This window comes from Mesoplodon densirostris, chromosome 6 (assembly GCF_025265405.1).
Source record: "Mesoplodon densirostris isolate mMesDen1 chromosome 6, mMesDen1 primary haplotype, whole genome shotgun sequence".
Classification (NCBI taxonomy): Eukaryota; Metazoa; Chordata; class Mammalia; order Artiodactyla; family Ziphiidae; genus Mesoplodon; species Mesoplodon densirostris.
The window spans coordinates 36,465,128-36,491,300 of NC_082666.1; the positions used below are offsets into that span (position 1 = coordinate 36,465,128).

A 26,173-nucleotide genomic window follows, 5' to 3' on the forward strand; every position below is an offset into this window, starting at 1 on the left:
TTTAAAAATCATCTGGGGCCTCCCTGGTGGCGCAAGTGGTTGAGAGTCCGCCTGCCGATGCAGGGGATACGGGTTCGTGCCCCGGTCTGGGAGGATCCCATATGCCGCGGAGCGGCTGGGCCCGTGAGCCATGGCCGCTGAGCCTGCGCGTCCGGAGCCTGTGCTCCGCAACGGGAGAGGCCACGACAGTGAGAGGCCCGCATACCACAAAAAAAAAAAAAAAAAAAAAAAATCATCTGTACGACTCATCAAAGTAAACACATTTTCATATATTTCCTTCAAGCTTTTTGTAAAAAGGTTAGAAAAATTCACCAATAGATCAAAGTCAGCATTATTTGGAATATGAGAAGAAAAAATCAAAGGAAAATTTCTAGGGAACAACCTAGTAAGAAATAATAAGAAATATGGGGATATACATAAATGTATAGCTGATTCATTTGTTATAAAGCAGAAACTAACACACCGTTGTAAAGCAATTATACTACAATAAAGATGTTTAAAAAATAAATAGATAAATAAAGGACAACATGAAAAATAAATATAAATTAAAAAAGAAGAAAAAAGAAATAAGAAGGTAATTATTATTTCTAGTAAGAAATATAAGGGTAAGGGGAGAAGGAAGAAATCTGAACAAGATAAAATACTTTACTTGATGGTAACTGAGTAAAACATCTTGTTTACTTAGATACAAATTTATGACTGAAATGTTAAGAATGTGGATAGAATTGCTTGATTAATCATTATATTAAAACAGAATATAGGTTATCAAACTCTTAAACAGAAAACGTGTGGCAGGAAGAGGAGAGAAGGGAGAAGAGGGAGAGATGGAGAGAATGAGAACAGATCAAGTGATGAGAAAGGTTAATAACCGGAACAACTGATGTACATGCCCTCAATCCAAACCTCAAAAAAAATGTGACATCTCAATTACATTGATGAAGATATGTAGCTAAAGTAAATAAGGTTAAGATTGCTGGCTGGGGCAAAGATTCTTCAATCTAACTTACACCAAAGGAAAACACTGGCTACAATACTAGTCTTAGATGATAGAGGTATTGGGGAAAGAAATCTTAAAAGAGATTTGAAAGATAAGAAAAGTATGTAATACAATACAAATTACTAAGAAACACAAGATCTTAAACTTGTGCGTCAAAACACATCAAGGAAGCGCAAGAGGGAGGGGATATGCAGATATATGTATGCATATAGCTGATTCACTTTGTTATACAGCAGCAACTAACACACCACTGTAAAGCAATTATACTCCAAGAAAGATGTTAAAAAACTCATCAAGGTGAATCTATTAAAACTAAAAGGAAAATCAGAAAAACTACAATAGCAGCAGGAGATTGTAATTCACTATTAATTTACAACAGGACTGGAAGACAGGTTTCTTGAGAAATGAGAGCACAGTGTTGAGTGGCCTATCCACACACTGAACTCCATATTCCACCAAGAGGAAATATTTTTTTAATTTTATGAATAGCTTTTATGAACATCAGAAATAATATGCTTTAAAAGACTAGAACATTTGCTCACTGTGGTTTCAAATCAGAATGCAGTAAAAAACAGACAAATTTTACACTATTTTGAAACCAAAAACAATGTTCTTATAAACTAATTATTAGGTCAAAAATAAAATAACCTAATACTGCTCACCAGTGGAATTATGGGGTATAACCAAAATAGTAATCAAAGAGAAATCCGGAAACTGAGGTCGTTTTCCGTTCTGTTTTTCTGTTATCTGACCTTAATGAAGTCACTTAATCATTCCAAGCCTCAGCTTCATCTATAAAATGGAAATAACACCTACACCTCACATAATCTTATGAGTATTTAAATGATTAGCATTTTTCCTGGCACATAATGACCTTTACCATCACGTACTTTACAAACTGAAATCTTATGTGAAAAAAACATATCAAAGGAAAACAAAAAAAGGAATAATTTGAATAAAAATAGAAGAAAAATACACTTGAAAAAATTAATATAAAAGCTCTTTTTCCTTTTAAATTGGCCCATTAAAAAAAGCAAACCTTTGGTAGTAACAAAAAAATTAGAAACAAGAATGGAATTTCTCCACTTGAATGGTAACAGAATATTAAGAATAATTGTATGATAGACGTGAATAATATACAACTGAACATATAAAGTAGACAGTTAGAGATGAATGATTTTCTACAAAAGATAAAATACAAGGAAACATAAAACTCCTAAGTAAATAAGTTAAAAAAAAAAACCAACCCTATTGAAAATACTCAGCCTAGAAGCCTGGACTAATGCAAAAACTTCCTTCTGTTTACTCTCCTTTTCTCCACTGCAAGTCTTTCTCCACCCCACAGCCAGAATGATTATGTCACTACCACCAATACCCTTTCAAATGGCTGCCGCTGGAATCCCCATGCCTGAACTCCTATCACTCTTCCTCTGGTGCACAGGGTGCATCTCTGTGGGCTTCTTCAGCTCCCTGAAGGTTTCACACTCAGTTCCAGCTCAGAATCTCTACACAGGGCCTTCTCAGCCTTTAGTGGTCTCCCCATCTCTATGCCTGGCTACTTCCTACACACCTCCGTTACACCCTATACTTAATTTAAATCAAGTCCCCAAATATATTCTTTCATACAATTCTTTGTCATCTTAGCATTTATTGCCATTTTAACTCTATACTCTTTGCCTTATTGTTTAATACTCATCTCCCCAAGTAGACGTTTCTTTCCTTCACCAACGTATCCCTAACACCTGGCATATAGAAGGTACCCAGTAAATATTTGCCAAGTAAATGATGAGACTGATGAAGCTAAATAAGGAAACAGAAACCAACACATGAAGGCCTTTTATACCTAGTTATTCTTAGGGTAAGAAAAGGCCATAGAAGAGTTTTAAATAGGAGAATGACGTGATCAAACACGTTATCTATCTTAGCAAAGCAGTATTAACAACAGGCGTGTCAAATACATGACAAGAATGCCCTATTCCTTACTGTAAACATAACAGACATTCTTAAAGATACTCTTTCTCCACTGAACTCAAATCAGGCCTCAGAATCCCTCTCAGGGCAGACCTCTGGGAAGGTCACTGCCAATCAATTACAGTGGCTCAAGGACTGAAACCTGATGATAGCTCAAAAACCCAAAGGTCTAGTATAAATACACAAGAAGACAAATGAATTATTTTAAAGGTGAAGCGTCCAAGTGTTCCATGTAGAACATTAGGTTAAGAAAGAAAATCTCGATGTGACAGTTACCCAGCTTTTACTAATAGTTCTTCAAAAAATTCTAAAACAGGAGCTGTATAACAGTATCTTGCTTTTAAAAACATTTCTTTTGCTTACTTTTAATTAAGGCCATAATCACAGTCAGCCAATGATTAAAGAATGTTTTTGACCCATTACCACCTGACTTTCATATTGGACTCAAGGGCATAGATTTTAAATCAGACCTCCATACATTCCAGAATAATTATCTCAATTATGTCATCCAGTACTGATGCCAAGTGTACAGCTGGAGCTAAATGCAGCTGTGCTAAGCATACAAAAGGTACTTTTAAATCATGGAAGCTGGTCCTAGACTTACTGTCCATTTTGAAAAGCTTAATTGGGATCATGAAGCTAGATTTCAATAATGGGAACAGGAAACTCACTTCATAAAATACATCCATTTATTCACTATTTAATTCCCCCAACTGTCCCAGCATGCTTACCTTTTTACGTACACCTTCTTGGGTGCTGGACAGCTTGAGCAAAACAGGAGGAAGGAATTTAGATATAATATTCTGTAATTGTTCATCTGTTTCAGCATGGCCAAGTCGTAAAAAGACTCGTTCAAGCTGATCTACAATATAAAAAGAGAAAAGGATAACTTAGCAAATCAAACAGAACTAAGACTAATCACTTTTATAGCTTAATTCTTTTTTCTATATTGCAGATCCTTCAGCCAGAACTTTAACCATAGCTAGCCCTGTATGCAGATGATTTTGACACAGCAATGAAACAACACTAAAAAGGTTTACTAGCTAATTATACTGTCTTACAACTGTCCTGGTCATTTAACCTATAGAAGAGAGGAAAACAAAGACATGAACAACAAATTTCTCTCCTATTTACAAGGTTATTCAGTTTTTCTAAAGGATGTGGATACCAGAAAAGATACAAAAGTTTTGAAGAAATCGTCTAGACCTAGCTAGCAGAGCCATGCAGGAGAACTTTAATCAGATACCAGGGATAATATTATATCTTTAGTGAAACCATCTTACTGATGAAATTTCTTCAAAGACAGAATCACTGCCCATTACTGTTGGAATTAGCCAACCAGAATGTGAGAGACAAATTTCCACCAAGAAAGCCACTGAGAAACATATTAACACCAAAGGGATGCTCTCAGCAAAACCCAGGCAACTACAGAACAAGCAACTAACACACTCAGAGCTTCTGTCTCTTCAATCAATACATTGCAGGGGAGGGGAGAGTGCTGAGGTGAAAGGGGAACCTACCAAGGGCAAATGACTGGATACCTGATTTTTTTTAATTATTGTTAATTTTTTAGGTGTTACAATGGTATTGTGGTTATGTTTGTTTTTTAGAGGTTCTTACAAAAATTATCCCTAAGTGATTAGGGAGCATTCTAAGGAGCTGGAAATGTCCTACATCTCAATCTGAGTGATGATTACACAGCTATATACATTTATAAAAATTCACAAGCTCTATCCTTTCATACTTTCTACTGTATCTATTATACCTTAATTTTAAAATTTAAAAATAAAAAACAAAAAAATTTATTTAAAGGAGTCCTTTTTTTCAGAGATAAAAACTAAAATATCTACAGGTGAAATAACAGTTACTTAGATTTACATCAAATAATCAGGGGTGTACTGGAAATCTGCTAAGAGAGTAAATTTCAGATGTTCTCACACACAAAAAAAGGCAACTGTGAGAAATATACATCTTAATCAGCTTGACTGAAGTAATCATTTCATTATGTATATGTGTATCAAATTATCACATTGTACACCTTAAATATATACAATTATTTCAGAATTATTTCAAAATAAAGTCATGGCCTCATTCAGGTCCTCATTTTAAAATAAATAAATAATTGGGGGTGCTGGGGTGAGAATGGGGAGGGGCCGTATAAGTGAAACCAAGATTGGTCACTAGCTGATAACTGTTCGAGCTATGTGATAGATACTGAGAATTTGAACTTCTGTATATGCTGGAAATTTCCATAATAATTTTTTACAGGAAGAGATATATATATACATATAGATATAGATACATAGATATAGATATGTATCTCCAGAGGGAGCCTAGAAGCAGTCACAACCTGGCACAACCTAGTAGCAACAAGCACACCCAGCACCCGGATCTTGGGTTTTAAACACCATTCTCCAGTAAAAGGAGCCAGACTTGGGGGAAATGGCTGATTCTAGGGCTGGGGCAGGGAAAAAACAAGATGAACCTGAAGCATCCTGTAGGGCCAGAAAGGAAACAGGCCCTGATAAGTCAAAGGGATGCAGGAACCACCCTGAAAGAGCTCCATTATAGCCAAGGCTTGAACAAATTTGAGGAACAAAATAAATAACATAGTATTGGATTCTAACCCAAAGTATAAAATAAATTTACATGACTCCATGATATAAATAAATGACTGAATGATTAAATGCACTGGGGAAAAGAGACAAGTCTTTCTTACAGAATTCCAAATAATTATGTAGATACCTCCCCCTACAGGAGGTAGAGCTTAATTTGTGTCTCTACGCACCCCTTGAGGGTAGACTAGATTTAGTGACTTGCTTCCGAAGAACACAAGAGGGAAAAAGGAAAATGTTAACTTTACAGTGGCGAAACCTGATAAATACTGTTTTAACCAAGCGATGCCATGTGGTATCAGGATCACTAACATGACAAGAAAGGCATTTCACCTCTGTGGTATTCCTTCCAAAAACTCATAACCCTCATCTACTCATGAGTAAAACAAAAAACCAACAAAAACACCAAGTTAAAATACATTCTACAGGCTACCTGGCCAGTATTGCTCAAGACTCTCAAGATCGTGAAGAAAAAAACAACAACAACAAGAAAGACTATGAAATTGTCACAGACTAGAGGAGTCTGGGGAGACAGGACATCTAAATGCAGTGTGGTGGCCTGGACTGGATCCCAGAACAGAAAGAGGACATTAACGGAAAAACTGATGAAATCCAAATAAAGTCTTGAGTTTAGCTTTTAAAATTAATAATAAGGGAAGGAAGGGAGGAAAGGCAGGAAGGCTGACTCTGAGATTATCAGACCAAATGCTTCTACTTGCTAATAGTTGAATGCTACTATAAAAGGAGCTCTTAGGAACAGTGGATTCAATCCACAACATCCATGGAAGTTACAGGTAAGGAGTCTCTGCCCCAGCGCCTTACAGATCTTAGGCAGTGGAAACTGCCTACAGATTTTAGCTACAGAAACTTAGAAGAACTGTCCTGTGGAAGAAGGCCGAAAGTTAAATTCTTCATAACAAACTGACCTGCAAAATCTGTGCCAAGGGCTTAAAAAAAAACCAAGTGATATCTGGTCCTTTTCATTTTTCATACAACCATTTGGGTGCTTCCTATGTATCCCCAGCATAACACCTAACACTTTCTAATCTTCCTCACTAGAAAGGAAAAGATAACATCCTCAACACAGTAAAATTGTTTATGATGGGAACGTGGGAATGGAAAGAAAGGGCACCAAACATCACACAGGGGTCTTTTTTTTTTTTTTTTTAAAGAAGATGTTGGGGGTAGGAGTTTATTAATTAATTTATTTATTTTTGCTGTGTTGTGTCTTCGTTTCTGTGCGAGGGCTTTCTCCAGTTGTGGCAAGTGGGGGCCGCTCTTCATCACGGTGCGCGGGCCTCTCACTATGGCGGCCTCTCTTGTTGCAGAGCACAGTCTCTAGATGCACAGGCTCAGTAGTTGTGGCTCACGGGCCTAGTTGCGCCATGGCATGTGGGATCCTCCCAGGGCTCGAACCCGTGTCCCCTGCATTAGCAGGCAGATTCTCAACCACTGCGCCACCAGGGAAGCCCACACACAGGGGTCTTTGTCAAACAGGTCAAGCATAGCCAAGGAAGAGGCAAAGGAGGAGGATCAATGTAACACGGCTGCGTCCTTCTGACCAACATCTATACTTTAAATAAGCGATCATCAAACATGTTCAAACTTTATGAAAAGAGATGTACATAAAAGTGCAGATATAATCAACCACTAACTTTTTCAGCCTACCAAAGTTAGCAAAATATGGGCAAAGATTTAGCAACAGTATGGTGCCTGAATCCTGCTGTTAACGGCACAGAAAGGTGAACCCTGTGCCTTTACCCTCAACCCTGGAAACTGAGCCCCGTGAAAGTGACAATCCAAAATAGGCCTTTGCCCCCAAACGTGTCTATTCAGAAACAAGAAGGGATGTAACCAAAAGTTCTGAAAATTCAAAAGGAATCTAAAACTCAAGTTCACCTTTCACAAGGACTCAGTGTTTAGTTGTAGGAACTGAGATCCTCCAGGTCATCACCAAAGTATCTGAGGTATGACAAACATTACTTTAGAGTCGGGGCAAGTTCCACCCTCTCCACAATTTTGATATTATTCCTCTTACTCAAACTCATATTGAGTTAATTTCGCTTACAAAAGAATTAAAGACATCACTATAACCTCAGATAGTCACTGTTAAATGTGGGGAATATATTCTGAACTATTTTTTCCTATTCATACACTAACATTATTTTAACCTAAAAACTGGAATATGACACATACTGTTTTACAACTTGCCTTTTTTTTTTTTTCCTTTTAGTTAACACAAACACATTATCTAAAACCCTTGGAGCAATAGATGTCTCAGGGCTTTTCAGATTTTTGAATTTAAATAAAGTGTATATGCTGTGTATTTCAAATAACCCTATCCACCCTGTGTGTTCTAGGGCAGTTCCTATAATTAAATACATTCAGATTACTGCAATAAGACATATGGATGCTCACACTAAGTGGGATAGTCAAAGATTATAAAGAACCTCATATCCATTCAGGTCAGGTTTTAATACCCGAAGAATTACACTAAAAAAAAAGTGTGGGTATGTATAAAATCTTAAATATCTCTGCATAGCACTAAATAAAGATCTAATTGATAATGGCAACTATGTCTATAGAAGTAGTATGATTTATTTAACTATTTGTGCTATTACCAGATTTATAGTACCACAAACGACGCTCCAAAGAACATCCTTAGATATGGGGATATATGTATATGTATATGTATAGCTGATTCACTTTGTTATACAGCAGAAATTAACACACAACAGTAAAACAACTATACTCCAATAAAGATGTTTAAAAAATGTTAACAAGGGCTTCCCTGGTGGCGCAGTAGTTGAGAGTCCGCCTGCCGATGCAGGGGACACGGGTTCGTGCCCCGGTCCGGGAAGATCCCACATGCCGCAGAGCGGCTGGGCCCATGAGCCATGGCCACTGAGCCTGCACGTCCGGAGCCTGTGCTCCACAACGGGAGAGGCCACAGCAGTGAGAGGCCCGCGTACAGCAAAAAAATTAAAAAATTAAAAAATGTTAACAAAATAAAATAAAAAACAAAGAACATCCTTATCCATGAGTATCTGTGCACTTGTATGGGTTTCTGTAAGCTAAAACCCTAGAAATGAAACTGCTGAGTCAAAGGGTAGGAGTGCCAAGTTTAAGAGATTTTTGAAAAATGTCCTTCAAAAAGGCTGTGCTCATTTATACCACCAGCAGTATATGTAAGTACCAATTTCCCTATACTCACTCCTACAATGAGTAATCAATCTTACAAAGATTGTAAGTAATCAACCTTAGCTGAATATGATAAATTTTAAAAAATCTCACTGTTGTTTTATATTTTTTATTACTGAGGTAAAGTTTGTTTACTTATTTATTTATTTATAGCTGTGTTGGGTCTTCGTTGCTGTGCGCAGGCTTTCTCTAGTTGCAGCGAGCAAGGGCTACTCTTTGTTGTAATGCACGGGCTTCTCATTGCAGTGGCTTCTCTTGTTGCAGAGCACAGGCTCTAGGGCGCGCGGGCTTCAGTAGTTGTGGCACTTGGGCTCAGTAGTTGTAGTGCATGGGCTTAGCTGCTCTGTGGCATGTGGGATCTTCCCAGACCAGGACTTGAACTCGTGTCCCCTGCCTTGGCAGGTGGATTCTTAACCACTGCACCACCAGGGAAGTCCCTTATTGGTCATTTGAAATATCTTCTTCAGCAAATTACTTTATTCTTTTGAGTTGCTGACTTCTAAAAGCTTTTATACAATATTGAAAAAACTACCCCGTTCTTCCATACATTAAAATATTTTTTTCCTAGTATGCCTTGTGACTCTATACTACATTCTTTCTTTTCATATCTAAGTTTTTTAAACATAAATTTACCATTCCTTTGTTTTATGGCTTCTGAGTTTCTAGTCATGCTCAGAAATGCCTTTTTAACTCTAAGATGATAAAAAATATTATATTCTGCAGAGAAGAGTTAACACAGCGGGCCTGAGACTGCTATCCTTACAAGGCTTTGTTTGCCAAGGCTGGTCCTTGGCTGCCATCTGGAGACTTGGATTTCAGGAGGGTTCCCACCATTTCCAGAACTGATGAGAGTTACTCGCTGTGCCTGAACTGTTTGTGCAAACAATATGCTTTATGCTCAACCGTGGTTTCCTCCTGCGAATCCAGAATGCTAGTACGTGTTGGGCAGAAGGTGCCAACGTGACCAGCACCAAATAAAAACCCTTGGTAATGAGTCTCTAAAGAATATCCCCAGTAGACAACATTTCACACGTGTTGTCAAAACTCATTGCTGAAGGAATTACGCATGTCCCATGTGCCTCAACTGGGAGAGGACTCTCGGCAGCTTGCACCTGGTTTCCTGCAGACTCCACCTCATGTGCCTTTTCCCTTTGCTCATTTTGTTTTTTATCCTTTTACGGCAATAAATGTTAGCCATGAGTACAAATATGTGCAGAGTCCTGTGAATCCTCCTAGCAAGTCATGGAACCTCGGGGTGGTCCTGGAAAACCTGACACATATATTTATCTATGTTTTCTTCTAGCTCTTATGATTCTCCTTTCTGTATCCAAGTCTTTAATCCAGCTGGAGTTTCTTTGGCACATGAGGGATGTAAGAAACCTAGTCTTTTGTGGGTTTTTAAAATCTTTTCTTCATTGTGAAATAAAACATTTAGAAAAATGCGTACAAAACATAAGTGTAGTTTAATGAGTTATTATAAACACCTATGTAACTACGGCCCAAGTCAAGAAAAAAAAATTTATTATGTAACTTGTACAAAGAAAGGTTTCTACTCCACTTGGAGTTGGAGAGGACTGAAAGACTGCTGAATATAAAAAAGCACAGTGAGTTTTAAGGTCACGGAGGTAATTGCAGTCAAGCAAGAACGAGAATAGGGTCTTCTGACCTTCAGTCTAAAAACCCTTACCTACCTATGCAACTGTCTACAACGATGACCCTGGATTTTATATGATACTATCCCTGTATACTGCACCTTCTACAGGGAGCCCTGTTGGAGAGAATCACCAAAAGGTCATAAGAATTTGCCTCATTCAAGTGGTATTTATGACAATGGGAAAATGTACAAATTCAAAGGTCAGAAAACAACACCAGAGAAAGCTCACTACTATGAATAAGAAGCTAAGACCAAACATGTCAAACTAAATTTACCCTTCTCCCTGCTCTGCCAAATTCTCTCCTCCATCGAGACCCAGCACCCTGCTATCTTCACCCTGTGAAGCACTAATTCCCCTATCTAGATCACACATTCACTCACACACTCATTCAAGTATGTACTGAAGCCCTACTGTGTGCCAGAGCTTGGTGGTCATGGGTATAGAGTAGAGAAGGAAGAGGCAAGGCTGGTGTCCAGGTTTAGCACACGTGTATGGTAACTGCAGTAGAAAGAAAACAACAGAAGGCCTGAGATAGACTGCTCAAGACAAGAGCATTTAAGGATGGAGGAAGGAGAGTCTGAAAAAGGGAAGGATAGGCAACAGACAAAAATAGGAAGAAAATTGAGTATGGGGTCATAACAACTCAGGAAAGAAAAAAATGGACTAGTCAGGAAGAACTGGAAAAAATGTGTTTCCCCATTAAAAAAAAAAAAAACTAAAAAATCCTTGCAGGTAAATTAATGACACAAGTGTAAGAAGCAAGATTTTAAAGCTTTTAAAAGAAAACTGAGAAGAGAAAATTAAAACTCAAGCACAAGGCATTAAAGACTAACAGGTTAAGATTTTAAAATATCATAAAACACACCATAAAGTAAAAGAATAAGCTATAAATAGCTACAATGTTTTTTGGGGGGTATTTTTTGGTACGCGGGCCTCTCACTGTTGTGGCCTCTCCCATTGCAGAGCACAGGCTCTGGACGCACAGGCTCAGCGGCCATGGCTCACGGGCCCAGCCGCTCCGCGGCATGTGGGATCTTCCCGGACCGGGGCACAAACCCGTGTCCCCTGCATCTGCAGGCGGACTCTCAACCACTGCACCATCAGGGAAGCCCCACTACAATGTTTTCAAATGAAAAGAAATTGAGTACAGAATATACTTTAAAAATTCCTACAAATCAAGAAAAAGCAAATTAATCCAAAGATTTTAAATGGACAACGAATCTAAGCAGGCAATTCAGTGATGAGAGTCATATATTTAATAACACATAAAAAGATGCTCAATCTCACTGATCAGGAATACGTAAAATTAACACAATAATGAGATACAATTTTGCACCCTACACATTAGAAAAACTCTTCAAATGTTAGCAAAGACTGGAAACCAACCAAGAGGAACTCAGGCTCACCACTGATGGGGTGTACACTGATACAATCTCTGAGGAACAAAGCTCTAGTTAAGTGGTCGGTCTCTACTGAGGTTCAAGACGCACATCCCCTTCAACCCGGCACTCCTGCTCCAGGGGAATATACTCTAGAGCAGTGCCCAGCTGCAAAGTAGCGCAGCTGCAAACTGTTTGTCACCAGCCCTCTAAGAGAAAAGGAACATTTCTTGCTTCACTGAGAAAGTCTTACCAGGATAAGAAATGTTAAATAAATTAACAGTGATTGTTGATTTACATTCTGCCGCAAGTTCCCTATTTGCAAGACATAATTCCCCAGTCCTCAGACCACACTTCTTTGTGTATCACTGTCCTGGAGAAAAACTCCCAGGGAAAGACAAGCACAAGGACACTGTAATAAACTGTTCACAGCCACGGGGTCAGTAAATGCAAAAAAAAAAAAAAAAAGAAAGAAACAATCTAAAGGTCAGTCAACAGGAAAATGGATAAAGAAAATGTGGCAGGGTCATACAACAATGAAAATAAGCAAGAGTCACATGTCACATGGACCAACATGACAGTATCTTAAAAACTAAGATCAAACAGAGAAAGCAAGTTGCAGGATATGTACATTATGGTTCCACTTATGTCAAGTTTTTAAATGCAATATATACATTGCTTATGATATGTACAGCACAGGAATGACAACCCTTGGTCAAGAAGATAAAAGAGAAGAAAAAATGAAGGGGAGAGGAGAGAAAAAAAAGAAAGAAAAGGAAAATTTGTAAGGGGTAGCACAGGGTGTTTGAATTGTATCAGTAATGTTTATGTCTTTAAAAAATAAAAGATCTGGGGCTTCCCTGGTGGCGCAGTGGTTAAGAATCCGCCTGCCAATGCAGGGGACACGGGTTCGAGCCCTGGTCCGGGAAGATCCCACATGCTGCAGAGCAACTAAGCCCGTGCGCCACAACTACTCAGCCCATGCTCTAGAGCCCACGAGCCACCACGACTGATGCCACATGCCACAACTACTGAAGCCCATGCACCTAGAGCCCATGTTCTGCAACAAGAGAAGCCACTACAGTGAGAAGCCCGTGCACTGCAACGAAGAGTAGCCGCTGCTCGCTGTAACTAGAGAAAGCCCGCGTGCAGCAACAAAGACCCAACGCAGCCAAAAATAAATAATTAAAATAAAAAAATTTTTAAGTTAAAAAATAATAATAGCTAAATAAATAAAAGACCTGAAGCTAATAGCAAAAAATGTACAGATTTGACAAATATGAGTGGGACGTACCTAAGTGTTCCTAAGGTAATTCTCTATACTTTTCTTCATACTTGAAATATTTCATTAGTTAAAAAGAATATATACACCATAATAATTGTTTTATGATACTATATAAAAAGAAGAAAATACATCAGTAATTTTTCTTCTTTATATTTTCATGTACTTTTCAAATGCTCTTCAGTAAAAATACATTTCTTTTTAGAAAAAATAACATACAGAGCAAATGTTTAAAATGAACCCATGTTTCGAGGATAAAGAAATTTAAATCACAGAATTTTACAACTTGAAAGGAACCTTAAAGAACATGGAAGTGGACTTCCCTGGTGGCGCAGTAGTTAAGAATCCGCCTGCCAACGCAGGGGACTGGGGTTTGAGCCCTGGTCTGGGAAGATCCCACATACCGCGTGGCAACTAAGCCCGTGCGTCACAACTACTGAGCCTGCGCTCTAGAGCCCACGAGACACAACTGCTGAAGCCCATGCACCTACAGCCCATGTTCCACAACAAGAGAAGCCACCACAATGAGAAGCCCACGCACCACAACAAAGAGTAATCCATGCTCCCCGCAACTAGAGAAAGCCCACGGGCAGCAATGAAGACCCAATGCAGCCAAATAAATAAAATAAATATATAAATTAATTTTTAAAAAAAGAATATGGTAGAACAAAAATAAGAACGTTTACTGGTAGAAATGCAAAACGGTATAGCCATTTTGGAAGATAACAACTTAGGAAAACTAAACATACTCCTACCATACAATCCAGCAATCACACTCCTTGATATTTACCCAAGGAGTTGAAAACTTATGTCCACACAAAGACCTGCACATGGATGTTTACAGCAGCTTTATTCATAATTGCCAACACTTGGAAGTAACCAAGACGTCCTTCAGTGGGTGAATGGATAAATAAACTGGTACATACAGACAATGGACTATTACTCAGCGCTAAAAAGAAATGAGCTGTCAAACCATGAAAAGACATTGAGGAACCTTAAAGGCATATCACTAAGTGAAAGAAGCCAATCTGAAAAGGCTACATACTGTATGATTCTAACTATATGACATTCTGGAAAAGGCTTAACTATGGAGACAGTAAAAAGATTAGTAGTTGCCAGGGAGGAAGAGGAAAGGAAGGATGAATAAGAAGAGCACAGAGGATTTGTAGGGCAGTGAAAATACTCTCTGTGCTTTTACAATGATGGATATATATCATTATACGTCTGTCCAAACCCACAGAATATACAACACCAAGAGTGAACCATAATGTAAACTATGGATGTGCGGTAATTATGATATGTCAGTGTAGGTTCATCCTTGGTAAAATATGTACCATTCTGGTGAGTGATGTGGATAATGAGGCTGGCTATACAAATATGGGGGCAGGGGGTATATGGGAAATCTCTGTACCTTCCTGTCAATTTTGTTGTAAACCTAAAACTGCTCTTAAAAAATAGTCTTTAGGGGCTTCCCTGGTGGCGCAGTGGTTGAGAGTCCGCCTGCCGATGCAGGGGACACGGGTTTGTGCCCCGGTCCGGGAAGATCCCACATGCCACGGAGCGGCTGGGCCCATGAGCCATGGCTGCTGAGCCTGCGCGTCCGGAGCCACTGCTCCACAACGGAAGAGACCACGACAGTGAGAGGCCCGTGTACCGCAAAAAAAAAAAAAAAAAAAAAAAAAAAAAAAAAGTCTTTAAAAAAACATTCAGTCTCAAAGGAAACATATCAGAAACACAGATTCTTAAATCCCCAAATGAACAAACAAACAGTAAAACAAATCCCAGTTTAGCTTATGTCAGCTATTACATTCGTGTGGGGGAAAAAAAATCTACTAAGAATAAATATATTGGGACTTCCCTTTTGGTGCAGTGGTTAAGAATCCGCCTGCCAATGCAGGGGACATGGGTTCGAGCCCTCGTCCAGGAAGATCCCACACACCACGGAGCAACTAACCGTGCACCACAACTACTGAGCCTGCATTCTAGAGCCCGCAAGCCACAACTACTGAGCCCGCATGCTACAACTACTGAATCCTGTGTGCTTAGGGCCCGTGCTCTGCAACAAGAGAAGCCAACGCAATGAGAAGCCCACGCCCCCCAACCAAGAGTAGCCCCCGCTCGCTGCAACCAGAGAAAGCCCATGCGCAGCAACGAAGACCCAATGCAGCCAAAAATAAATAAGTAAATAAATATTAAAGAAAAAAAGATTTTAAAAAAAGAATATATACATTTACTTTCCATTAAATAATTCTCTAATTCATATTATTCGCTTGTCTTTAATTTCTCTATCTAAAGGGAAAGATGGGACCTTCCTTCCTTCTACCCCACAGGAAGAAATAACCAGTAAAGGTTTAAGGACCTCACTTCAGTGTTATCTACCATTGGCCACTGATAATTCTGAAAACATGTAATTATTCCTGAGAAATAAAACTGTCCACATAAATCACTCATTCTTCATACCTCTCCAAAAAATACAACTTTGGCTTCAGAGTCAAGGAAGAAAGGCTATTTTTTTCACAGGATTATAAAAGGCAAATACTGGCTTTTCACTCATATCATCACTTGTGGAAAAAATATTTTAAAAAATAAAAAAGAAAGAAGGAAAGAAAAAGCAATAAATCACTTTCCTTAGATGAATCACCTCTTCATGACAACTTGAACATCAAAACATTCCTTAGAAAGTATGCAAGAAAAACATTACTCTCAAAAAGACTAGGGAAAGGGCTATATTTAAGGTAGTGATTATCCTTATGTGGTGGAATTTCAGAGGATTCTTTTTTGGCTTACTGGTTTAATTCTATGTCATTACTACCTTACTTCATGAGCGTGAATTACTTGTGTGAATTAAAAAGAGAAAATGGTTATTTCAGTGTGACAGGTTTCAGATTTCTTTACATTTGTTTAAATTTTCTACAAAGAACATCATTTTTTTCTGAATGTGAAAGTAAATTTTAAATTATAAATCAGGTTAGAAGCCTTAAGTGGAAGCTGAGTTTGAAAGGGAAAGCTGAAAATACTTGGACCACTGCCCATTGCATCATAAATCAATTAATAATCTAATGTTACAGGATATTTTGAGAAAGATCTGTCAAGTTAGTACCAAAATACACTAGACTATAACAGAATAATTTCACAAGGAAAACAGTCTCCCTAATAGTATTTAACTTCTTCTGCTTCACACATATGTAAATACATTATAGTCACAGAGCAGTTTCACATGGCCTTCTGAGCCTCAGAAAAACACTGTGAGGTGGGCAGTGATTATCTGCATTTGTAGATGAAAAACTGGGGCTCAGGATCTGACTGACTTGCCAAAGGTCACCAAGCTAATGACACAAAGAATCACAAGTTGAACCAAGAGAGGTCTTTATCCTCCAAGTGCACAAAAGAACACAGTACCTCCCTCTAAAGTACTATTTATTGAAGTAGGTAATATTAGCTTCAACTTACAGATGAGGAAACAGAGCCTAGAATTCACTGAGAATGTTGACCAAGATTACAAAAGTTGGAAATGAGTGGCAGGGCTAGGATTCAAGCTCCAGGCGGTCAACTGAAAACCCAATGCTCCTTCTAGTATGCTAAATTACAGCACAGCTGAGGCAGAGAAAGTAGGCGGGGATGACACTAAGCCTTACTAGATAACTATGCACAACATGACTGTACCCTGACCACAGTCAATGTGACAGGAATGGTCCCTGACTCATTTATCCTTTCCTCAGGAGCTCAGAATTGGGACCAAAGAGTCAAGCCTCCCTTGAGTGCCTGGACCTCTAAGAGTAAGCCAGGAGATATGACATGGGCATCTTCAGCCTACGCCATGGAGCACAAAATCAGAAGAAGCTGGTCTGAAGAAAGAATGGCAGGGGGTGCAGAGAGAAGGTGGAAGAACTGGAGGACATCTAGTCCTTAGTTCCAAACCCCTCCTGAGGGTCCCTCTTATTTCCGTAAGACTCCATGATTCCTTACAGTAAGTGCCCCATTTTTGCTTATACCACCTTAACACTGTGTCCAAATGCAAATGGAAGGTTTTTACCAAGGGAGAAAAAAAAAATCTACTTCCATAAAAGCACATTAAAAAATAAGCAGCTAGCACATGTAGCATATGCCGGAGGTGAATATCAGATGAGAGAGGAAGTCCTTCCTAAGAGTAGACCAATCTAGCCACAAAGAACCTTCTTGACCATGCATCACACTGCTCCCCAACAGCTGTCCAAACTGCAAGAGCTTCGTAAGTGCACCATATGTTCTTCTTGTACAATTCTTTTGATCAACCAAGTCCCTCATCCAGGAATACTCTACCAACCTCTCCTGACCATTTCTCCATCTCCACATATCCAAATCCTCTCCATTCAAGATCCAGCTCAAATACTACATGCTCCACACTTACACATCCCATCCTGGCCCTACAAACTCCCACAGACCTTTTCTACATCTCTCCTGGCACTTGTTATCTTTTGCCGTACATTATGTAACTGCCCTATCATCCCTTCCCTAGACCATAACAGCTCTTTGAGGTGTGACTCCACCTGAGTGCCTACTCATTTGCTCCATCCATCTCTAGAGCTCCTCAGGTTGAGAAACTGTGACGTAGTCTCTTGGTATCCCAGCATTTAACTCAGTGCCTTGTAGAAAGAAGTTGCTCAAATATCTGTTGAGTGTATGAAATATTAATTCCTCATGTTTGGAAAAGCCATTTAGAAGTTTATACATCTAATATCTGTGGCAAAGGAAAGGAGGGGATTAGCGGCAATTCATAACACCTGACATCAGAATCTCTTGGAAAAGGGACTATATGTTTTTATTTTTTATTTTTTCAATTTATTTTTATTTTTGGCTGCGTTGGGTCTTTGTTGCTGTGCGTGGGCTTTCTCTAGTTGTGGTGAGCGGGGGCTACTCTTCGTTGCGGTGCACAGGCTTCTCATCGCGGTGGCTTCTCCTGTTGCACAGCACGGGCTCTAGGCACACAGGCTTCCGTAGTTGTGGCTCACGGGCTCTAGAGCGCAGGCTCAGTAGTTGTGGCACAGGGGCTTAGTTGCTCCGCGGCATGTGGGATCTTCCCGGACCAGGGCTCAAACCCGGGTCCCCTGCATTGGCAGGCAGATTCTTAACCACTGCACCACCAGGGAAGCCCTATGTTTTTAATATCATGATAAGTGCTTAAGGTTTTTTAAAAAAAAAAAAAAAAGAAGAGAAGGAGATAAATTCCGGAAGGTCTGACTGTGTGACAACTATTCTGCTCCAAATCAGGAGTGGTGCAGTAGTTACTGCAAAGAGAAGGACAGGAGAAAAAAAAAGATGGAAGGGGAGGACAGAGCAGGAAAGGGCAGAAAGTCAAGCCCTTTCCTCATGACTCACCACATCTAAGAGCTAAGAGCTCTTGAAGCGCTGAGTGAATTATTGAAATGCTTGGGAAAAGAGGACTCCGTGTGTGTGTGTGTGTGTGTGTGTGTGTGTGTGTGCGTGTGCGTGTGCGTGTGTGTGTGTGTACCAGTGAAACAAGCGGGTTTCACGTCCAAACTGACATGGGTGGAACCAAAACACCATTTTCAGAAATGGGAGCCCAGAAGCTAAGAAAAGCATAAGTTAAACTAAACTAGGAAATTCACAAAAATTGGATGTGATAGATTGCCTGGGTAGGTGGGTGAGTACCTCTGGACTTTGACAATCTGCAATTAGGAGTCTGAGGCTAAAACTACGAAGAATAAGGAAGCCCTAGCTGGCATCTAAATTTTGTATGTAATACTCAATCTCTTCTGGTAGATCAATCTACCAGAATTAAAAATCTAGGACTTCCCTGGTGGCGCAGTGGTTAAGAATCCGCCTGCCAATGCAGGGGACATGCATTCGCTCCCTGGTCCGGGAAGATCCCACATGCCACGGAGCAACTAAGCCCTTGCGCCACAACTACTGAGCCTGCGCTCTAGGGCCCACGAGCCACAACTACTGAGCCTGCACACCACAACTACTGAAGCAGGCGCGCCTAGAGCCCGTGGTCCGCAACAAGAGAAGCCACCGCAATGAGAAGCCCACGTACTACAATGAAGAGTAGCCCCTGCTCTCCCCAACTAGAGAAAGCTCGCATGCAGCAACGAAGACCCAACGCAGCCAAAAATAAATTGATTAATTTTTTTAAAATCTAACCAAATACTAACTGGTAGTTAAAGTCCACATCATCTATTGGTTCCTATATACCACTTCAATTCACTAAATGCCACTCTAATACTTGGCAAAATCTAAATGAGGCCAGTAGGATACTTCTTTAGGAATTAATGCTTAGAACTGTGATGTCTACTTCTGTGTTTTTAAATACAGGCTTGCCCCCATTCCCTACTTTTTTAAAAAAGAACTCATTAAACACCAATGTATTAAAAGGAAAATGTTGAATGTTGAAAAGTCCAGCAGTAAACACAAATACAGTAAGTCAGGGGCTGGGGGAGGATTCATTCCCAGAAAGAGATAATCCATCATGGTTCCTGTGGGAGTTGCCCCCCTCCACCCAGGGCAGCCCAAGAACCAAGGGGTCAGTAGATAAGAACCTTTGCAGGCAATGAGGTCCTGAGCAGGAGGTTCCTGCTGACAAAGTCCCTGCTGATACTCCTTTCCCCCAGAACTAAGGCAATCAGACAAGCCATCTTCCTGTTCCCTAGCCCACCAGTCTTACCCCCAGGGCCCAAGCAGATACCCCAATGTGGAAACTCCCGCATCAGGATGCACTAGTGACTAGACTGTTTCCAGGGAAGGGGAAAGAAGCCTTTCTTCTGCCACTTCAGAAGTCCTAGCCATTTGCATATGATGTCAGGCTACTTTAAGCCCCCTACCAACCCAGTATAGCCCAAAGTAAGGCGATGCCTCCCTGTTCAGACACAGCCCCTGCCCATCACTCCCCAACCCCCCACAACACCACACACAAAGGAGGAGGGACAGAAGACATCACAGAGTTAGCCTGGCAGGGCTGGGTCAAGTGAGGAAACAGCAGCGCTCATCTGTACCCTAGATTTAATGAACAAGTGCCAGACTCCAGATGCACCGAGGTCCACAAACACTTCCAACTCCCAAGGAGGCCCTTTCCCCCAGATACAGCAGCTGGCAGACGCCCAATTAGAAATCAGTGTTAGTAGACTGATGAGCAGAAAGATTAGTTCAGCTTATGAAAGTCAGCTTAAAGGAGATGATACATTCTATGCAAGAGTTCAGACTGCATACAAGTCAAATGTATGATAGTTAAGATCCACCCAAAGCGGCTAATTACCTAGAACAATACCCATCTGGATGTGTAAACTCTAGAATGTTTTTTATTTAAGTCACTATTTAAACCCCAGCATTGTGGTTTGACCTGCTTGCCTTCGCTATATTGCAATTAACACATCTATACAGGTCCAAAAGCTCTAAAAAAGAATCTAGGTGTAAATAATGTCATTTCTCTTCTAAACACTTTCTCCAACCTTCCAATTTTCCATTTCTCTATAATGGAATGAAGATATGTGAAATAGTAAAAATAAGCCAAAGTTTATTCTAAAGTTGAACTTTGGTTTATAAAATATTCCATTCATTCCATCACTCAAAATTTCACCTAATGAATTAAGGCATCATACACCACTGGCAGCAACATACACACCAAAAAATAAGAGAATGCACTGAGGGAAGGGGAATCCAGTAGTTACATTGAAAGACGGCAACAAAATGCACCTTTGGATTGAAGCTACAAAATCTCAGGTACTCCCTGGATATTGAGCTCATGATATCAGAGAATTACAATCTGAATTTACAGAATTTCAATCAAAGGACCATCCAATATCATCCAAGAGTGAAAATGACACCATACTCTTGTTCAGCCTCAGAACAAAGTAGAATTAAGTGGCTTTTCCATCACACTGCATGTCAAAATGGCAGAATCAGGAATATCCAAATACCATGATGATGCCTTTCTCCTTACCTCTTTTCACAAATAAAACAATTAAATCCATGATGACATTCCTGGAGCACATAAAATCATACTTCGTGGTCGTGGCAGACAATACTACTTGTAAACTAACACCCACAGGCTTTTCCTTGCACACACTGCTAAAGGACATCTTCCAAGTTTTATCTTTTGCTTGCTAATTTTTTAAATTAATGTTTATGTGATGACAGAGAATAGAAGCTTCAAGCATATATAAACTAAAATGAACTTCACTGATTCTCTCAGGATAGCTAAAAATGGAGAAAAACCCATGAAGATCTTGGGGGGAAATTGCTACTTGATAACCTACGCATTTTTAAATGCTACTACAAAAAATGCACACATCCTAAGGAACTAAATCTACTAACCTCTACAATCAATGTGATACATGGTTTATCCAGTCTTGACAAAAATCCTCTGGATCACCAATGGTGTGTTCATCCACTCGTACATATGCAATTGTATAAAGAATCTATTATTTGGAACACCAGGGGAAAAAAAAACAATTAAAAGATTTATACTTATAGCTACCATTTAAAAAAACAAAATAAACACTTTTCATTTCCATGCTAAGAGCTCCTAATTTGATGCCCTGCTTTGCAAATTCAGAATGAGGGGGGGAAATCATAGTGATTACCAAATTGGAGAAATAGTAAGGAATAAGTCCATAAATAAAATCTGGTGTGTAGAAACAAGGTCCTACTGTACAGCACAGGGACTATATTCAGTATCCTGTAATAAACCATAATGGAAAATAATATGAAAAAGAATATATGTGTATATATATGTGTGTGTATAATTGAATCACTTTGATGTACACCAGAAACTAACACAACATTGTAAATCAACAATACTCAATTTAAAAAAATTGAGTGTGTAGAACAAATATGTTAATACTTAAAATACATACATACTGCTAGTTATTCACTGAAGGCTAAAAAACTCCAATACAACATACATTGTGGGTGTGTACATATATATCATAAACATGCAAAACCTTACATTAAAATTAGAACAAAGTGTCTGATTTACACAATAATCTTATAAGAAGAGTATCAGTGGATGGGCACACTTGATTAACACATTATAACAACTGAGAATGCAAACATTTGATAGTCATAACCCTGGGAAACCTTTGCCCTCTCTAGGCACTTCTGATCCCCTTCCCTGGTTCTTTTCTGTCTTCTTCTCATCCCTATATATTCATAGCCCCCAGACAGCTGTCCTCTGGACAATCCGTCCACCATCACCCCACATTCTCCCACGTTTCAGAACCAAAGCTCCCACACACCTGTAATCCATGTGCCCAACACTATACCAAGTTCTTAACATGCATTATCTCTTCCCATTCTTACAACCCCATAAAATAGTTTTGTTATCCCATTTTACAGATGAGAAATCCAAGGATTAAAAGTTAGATCCCTTGACATTAAAACTAAAAAGTGGCAGAGTCAAGATTCAAAATCAGTTCTGACTTCAACACCAGAGGTTTTAGTCACTATTCAAAACAGTCTCCCTAAACCACTCGACATGGGTGCCTCAATAATTCAACCCATTCATTCAACAAATGATTTATTTCTTGAACACAAACCTGCTTTCTCTTCTCTCCACTCTTACCTCCCCAAATCTGTCTAGAGGCTGTACTCTCGACCCCCTTAATCTCCAGGTAGATTCTGGGAATCCTCTCTAACTCCTTCTGTTGAATAAATCTCCACTACTCAGCCAATAGTTTCTACATATTTTAGGGATTCTAGATTATATTACCTGTCAAATCCACTTCCACTATCCCAGTTCAGAGCCTAAGTTTCTTCTAACTTGGCTACTGTAATATCTTCCTTTTAGTCTTGCTGCTCTTGGTCTCTGGACCCCTGCAATCAATGTTATACCACTGCCACCTGTTATCCTTATAAAAGGGTCTACTCAGGTTACACCCCTGCTTGAAAGCCTCTGATGGTCCTCTACTGTCTATAGAACAAAGTTCAAACTAGTTGTGTTGGGCTTCCCTGGTGGCACAGTTGTTAAGAATCCACCTGCCAATGCAGGGGACACAGGTTCAAGCCCTGGCCCAGGAAGATCCCACATGCTGCGGAACAACTAAGCTGGTGCACCACAACTACTGAGCCTGCGCTCTAGAGCCCACGAGCCACAACTACTGAGCCAGTGTGCCACAACTACTGAAGCCCACACGCCTAGAGCCCATGCTCTGCAACAAGAGAAGCCACCGCAATGAGAAGCCCATGCACTGCAACAAAGAGTAGCCCCCACTCACCACAACTAGAGAAAGACTGCGCACAGCAACAAAGACCCAACACAGCCAAAAAATAAATAAACATTAGTTGTGCTGGCATTCCTAGACAAGCTGGTCCCAACCTTATCCTTAGCTTTTTCTCCTACTACCCCCTCCACTAAAAATAATAATCTATACAGAATTTAATTGTTTACACAGTGCATTAACATGTACATTAAGCCTAACAACACTATGAGTATTTCTAATTATCCCAATTTTATGAGAAACTTAAACTTAGTGAAGTAAAATAATCTGCTCAAGATCCCAAATTGTAAAAGGCACAAAAGGCCAAGTCTCAGACTCCAAATTTTAACTCGTTTCCTAGGACTTCATGCAGCCATGGTACCCCCATTCTAGCATATCAGACTCATTCCAACTTTCCCTGAAAATGCACAATAGTTTTCAAATTCTATGACTGAGCTCAAGCTATTGTTCCCTTAGCCTGGAATACTATCCTCACTCCTTGACATTTCTAAAGAACTGTGTTAGGCATTTTTCATATCATACTTCCTATTAGCTATTTACAGTTATATATAAATCTGCCTCTACACTGAATTATAAGCCGTGTGAGGCCAGGACCATAAGTTAGTAACTCCATTTTTTTTTTTTCCTTTCTCTGCGGCATGCGGGCCTCTCACTGTTGGGGCCCCTCCCGTTGTGGAGCAAGGCTCTGGACACGCAGGCTCAGCGGCCATGGCTCACGGGCCCAGCCGCTCCGCGGCATGTGGGATCTTCCCGGACCGGGGCACGAACCCGTGTCCCCTGCATCGGCAGGCAGACTCTCAACCACTGCGCCACCAGGGAAGCCCAGTAACTCCATTTTTAAAGACTGCTTATTGAATTGGAAAATGTGTGGGGAAAACAAGTCATATAAGATGGCAAGCATCAAGGCAGAGACCGGCCAGGCTTGAAAACAGAGACCACCAACTTAGATCAGACCATTTGAGCACACTGGCAGTGCCTACAGTTTTAACATCTATCTTCCGAACAAGGTCGAACGCCCCAGTGCCAACTATTCTCACCAACACTGGCCTTTATTAAATATTACAATTTACTGAAAGCATAATTCAAAACAAGATGGGGTAGAAGTGGAAAACTAGAAATTATAAAAAACAGAAATATCATCACTATTTTCCATTTTAACCTTCCGATCTGGCTAAGTACCCAAAATTAAAATAATACAGGCTTGATGCAGCCTTTCTACATAGCTCAGCTCAGCTGCATATATGGCTGTCACTAAAGCAGACATCTCTCTGGGGCTGTTTCAGTATGCTCACAGAATCACGTTCACCTACACAGCTACACACACAGCTTCCCCATCTCATCCTCTAAAAGAGCCACTAGGATGTCTGGCACTGGCAGAGACTCTCTCAGAAGACACCTGACATGTTGATTATCTGGCCAACTTTTGCAACTGAAGTGGCTGTGTCGAATGGTCAAATTGAATAGCATCAATGTGCTTTAAGATTATAGGCTGTTGCTCCTTCATGAGCTGTCTTTATCCCAATGAAGATCAGATTCTAAGGATGCCTTAGAATTACAAAGCCCAGAACATGAAACCAATGAACAGCTGACCAGGTGAAAAGCCTCAAATGCTTCCTTCCCTCTGTCAGAAATCTCCCTACCCATTGCTGAAATATAACTACAATGTCAACTTTTCCATGAACTGGCAGAGGATAATATTAGAAGAAAAACTAGCCCACATGCCTTGCATTGAATTTCATTCCATTCCAAACAGTTATATTATCCTAAATATAAAGAAAGAAAACTACAGACTATGACCTTAAGTAATTTACAAACTAGATTTCAGAAATGCCTTTAACAGTCAGAACTAATTGTTCTCTATTTTGGCATCTTACCCCCAAATCTAATATGTCCTCTTCAATGAACCAGAATATTGCCATATTTTATACACTACAGCAGGTTTCTTCTGGAGGTTAGCAAGACATTGGGAAAAAAGCCATGTTGACCTTCTTATAAACTATACTTTCCCTTTCAGAGACACTAGTACAGTAGCAGCACAGAATTAACATAAACTTTGGAATCAAAAAATCTGAGTTCAAGCCCTAACTCTGTAGTATGAGGGAAGCAACACCAGATAACAATAGTACCAAAGTCACAGGGTTGTTGTAAGGATTCAATCAATTAATTCATACAAAGTGATTAGAACACAATGGTAGGCTCTCAAAAAACATTAGCTTTACCATTATTCTATTACAATCACCTGACTCAAAGTGACAATTACAGGATATTTTTGAAAGGATAACAAACCCCAACCCAAGATTATCCTGCTTACCTTTTGACAACTTTCATACATGATACTACTCGAAAAAAAAAAAAGAAAAAGAAAAGAAGAAAAAGAAAGAAAAGAAAAGAGATAAGTAAAAGACAAACCTGTCAATTCTGCTTCTCAGGAGCTCCTACAGAGTGTAGTATCAGATACAACTGAAAGCAGCTACAGATTTCATTTAAATTTATGACATGTATATCACTTCAAATGCAAAGGTAAAACGCATTGATTTAAAATCTATAGAAAGGCAGTGTCACGAGTTATACATCTCAAAATCACAGACCTGGGAACCAAAAATGATAATATTACTCTAGCATTACTAACTATAACAAATCATACACTTTGGTCCTTACATATCTGTTTACAAGTATTCTTCCTCTTTCTTCTCAGTAGTATTATAATTCCATCAGTAGACTTTTCATGTTTCTTTTGTACACCATAGCAGTGTTCAACAGCAGTCAAATAATTGGATTAAAGTAACAAGTAGCTAAGAATTTAGCAGTGCATCTGATTTTATCTCTTCATCAGCATGAACACTCTATAGAACACGGAGGTAA

At 39.6% G+C, this 26,173-nt stretch overlaps 1 protein-coding gene across 4 annotated transcripts in view; it reads right to left on the bottom strand.

Moving 5' to 3' along the window:
- Positions 1–26,173, bottom strand: part of ECPAS (Ecm29 proteasome adaptor and scaffold) — a 109,577-nt gene that overhangs the window by 78,426 nt on the left and 4,978 nt on the right. For 2 of the 4 annotated variants that reach the window (XM_060101285.1, XM_060101287.1), the window contains exons 2-3: positions 21,408–21,511; positions 3,700–3,830 (exon numbers count right to left, since the gene is read on the bottom strand). In XM_060101285.1, the coding sequence (XP_059957268.1) occupies positions 3,700–3,830; positions 21,408–21,429 (153 nt within the window). In that variant the 5' untranslated portion in view covers positions 21,430–21,511. The remainder of the gene's footprint in view (positions 1–3,699; positions 3,831–21,407; positions 21,512–26,173) is intronic. The other 2 variants (XM_060101286.1, XM_060101284.1) reach the window with 1 other exon arrangement.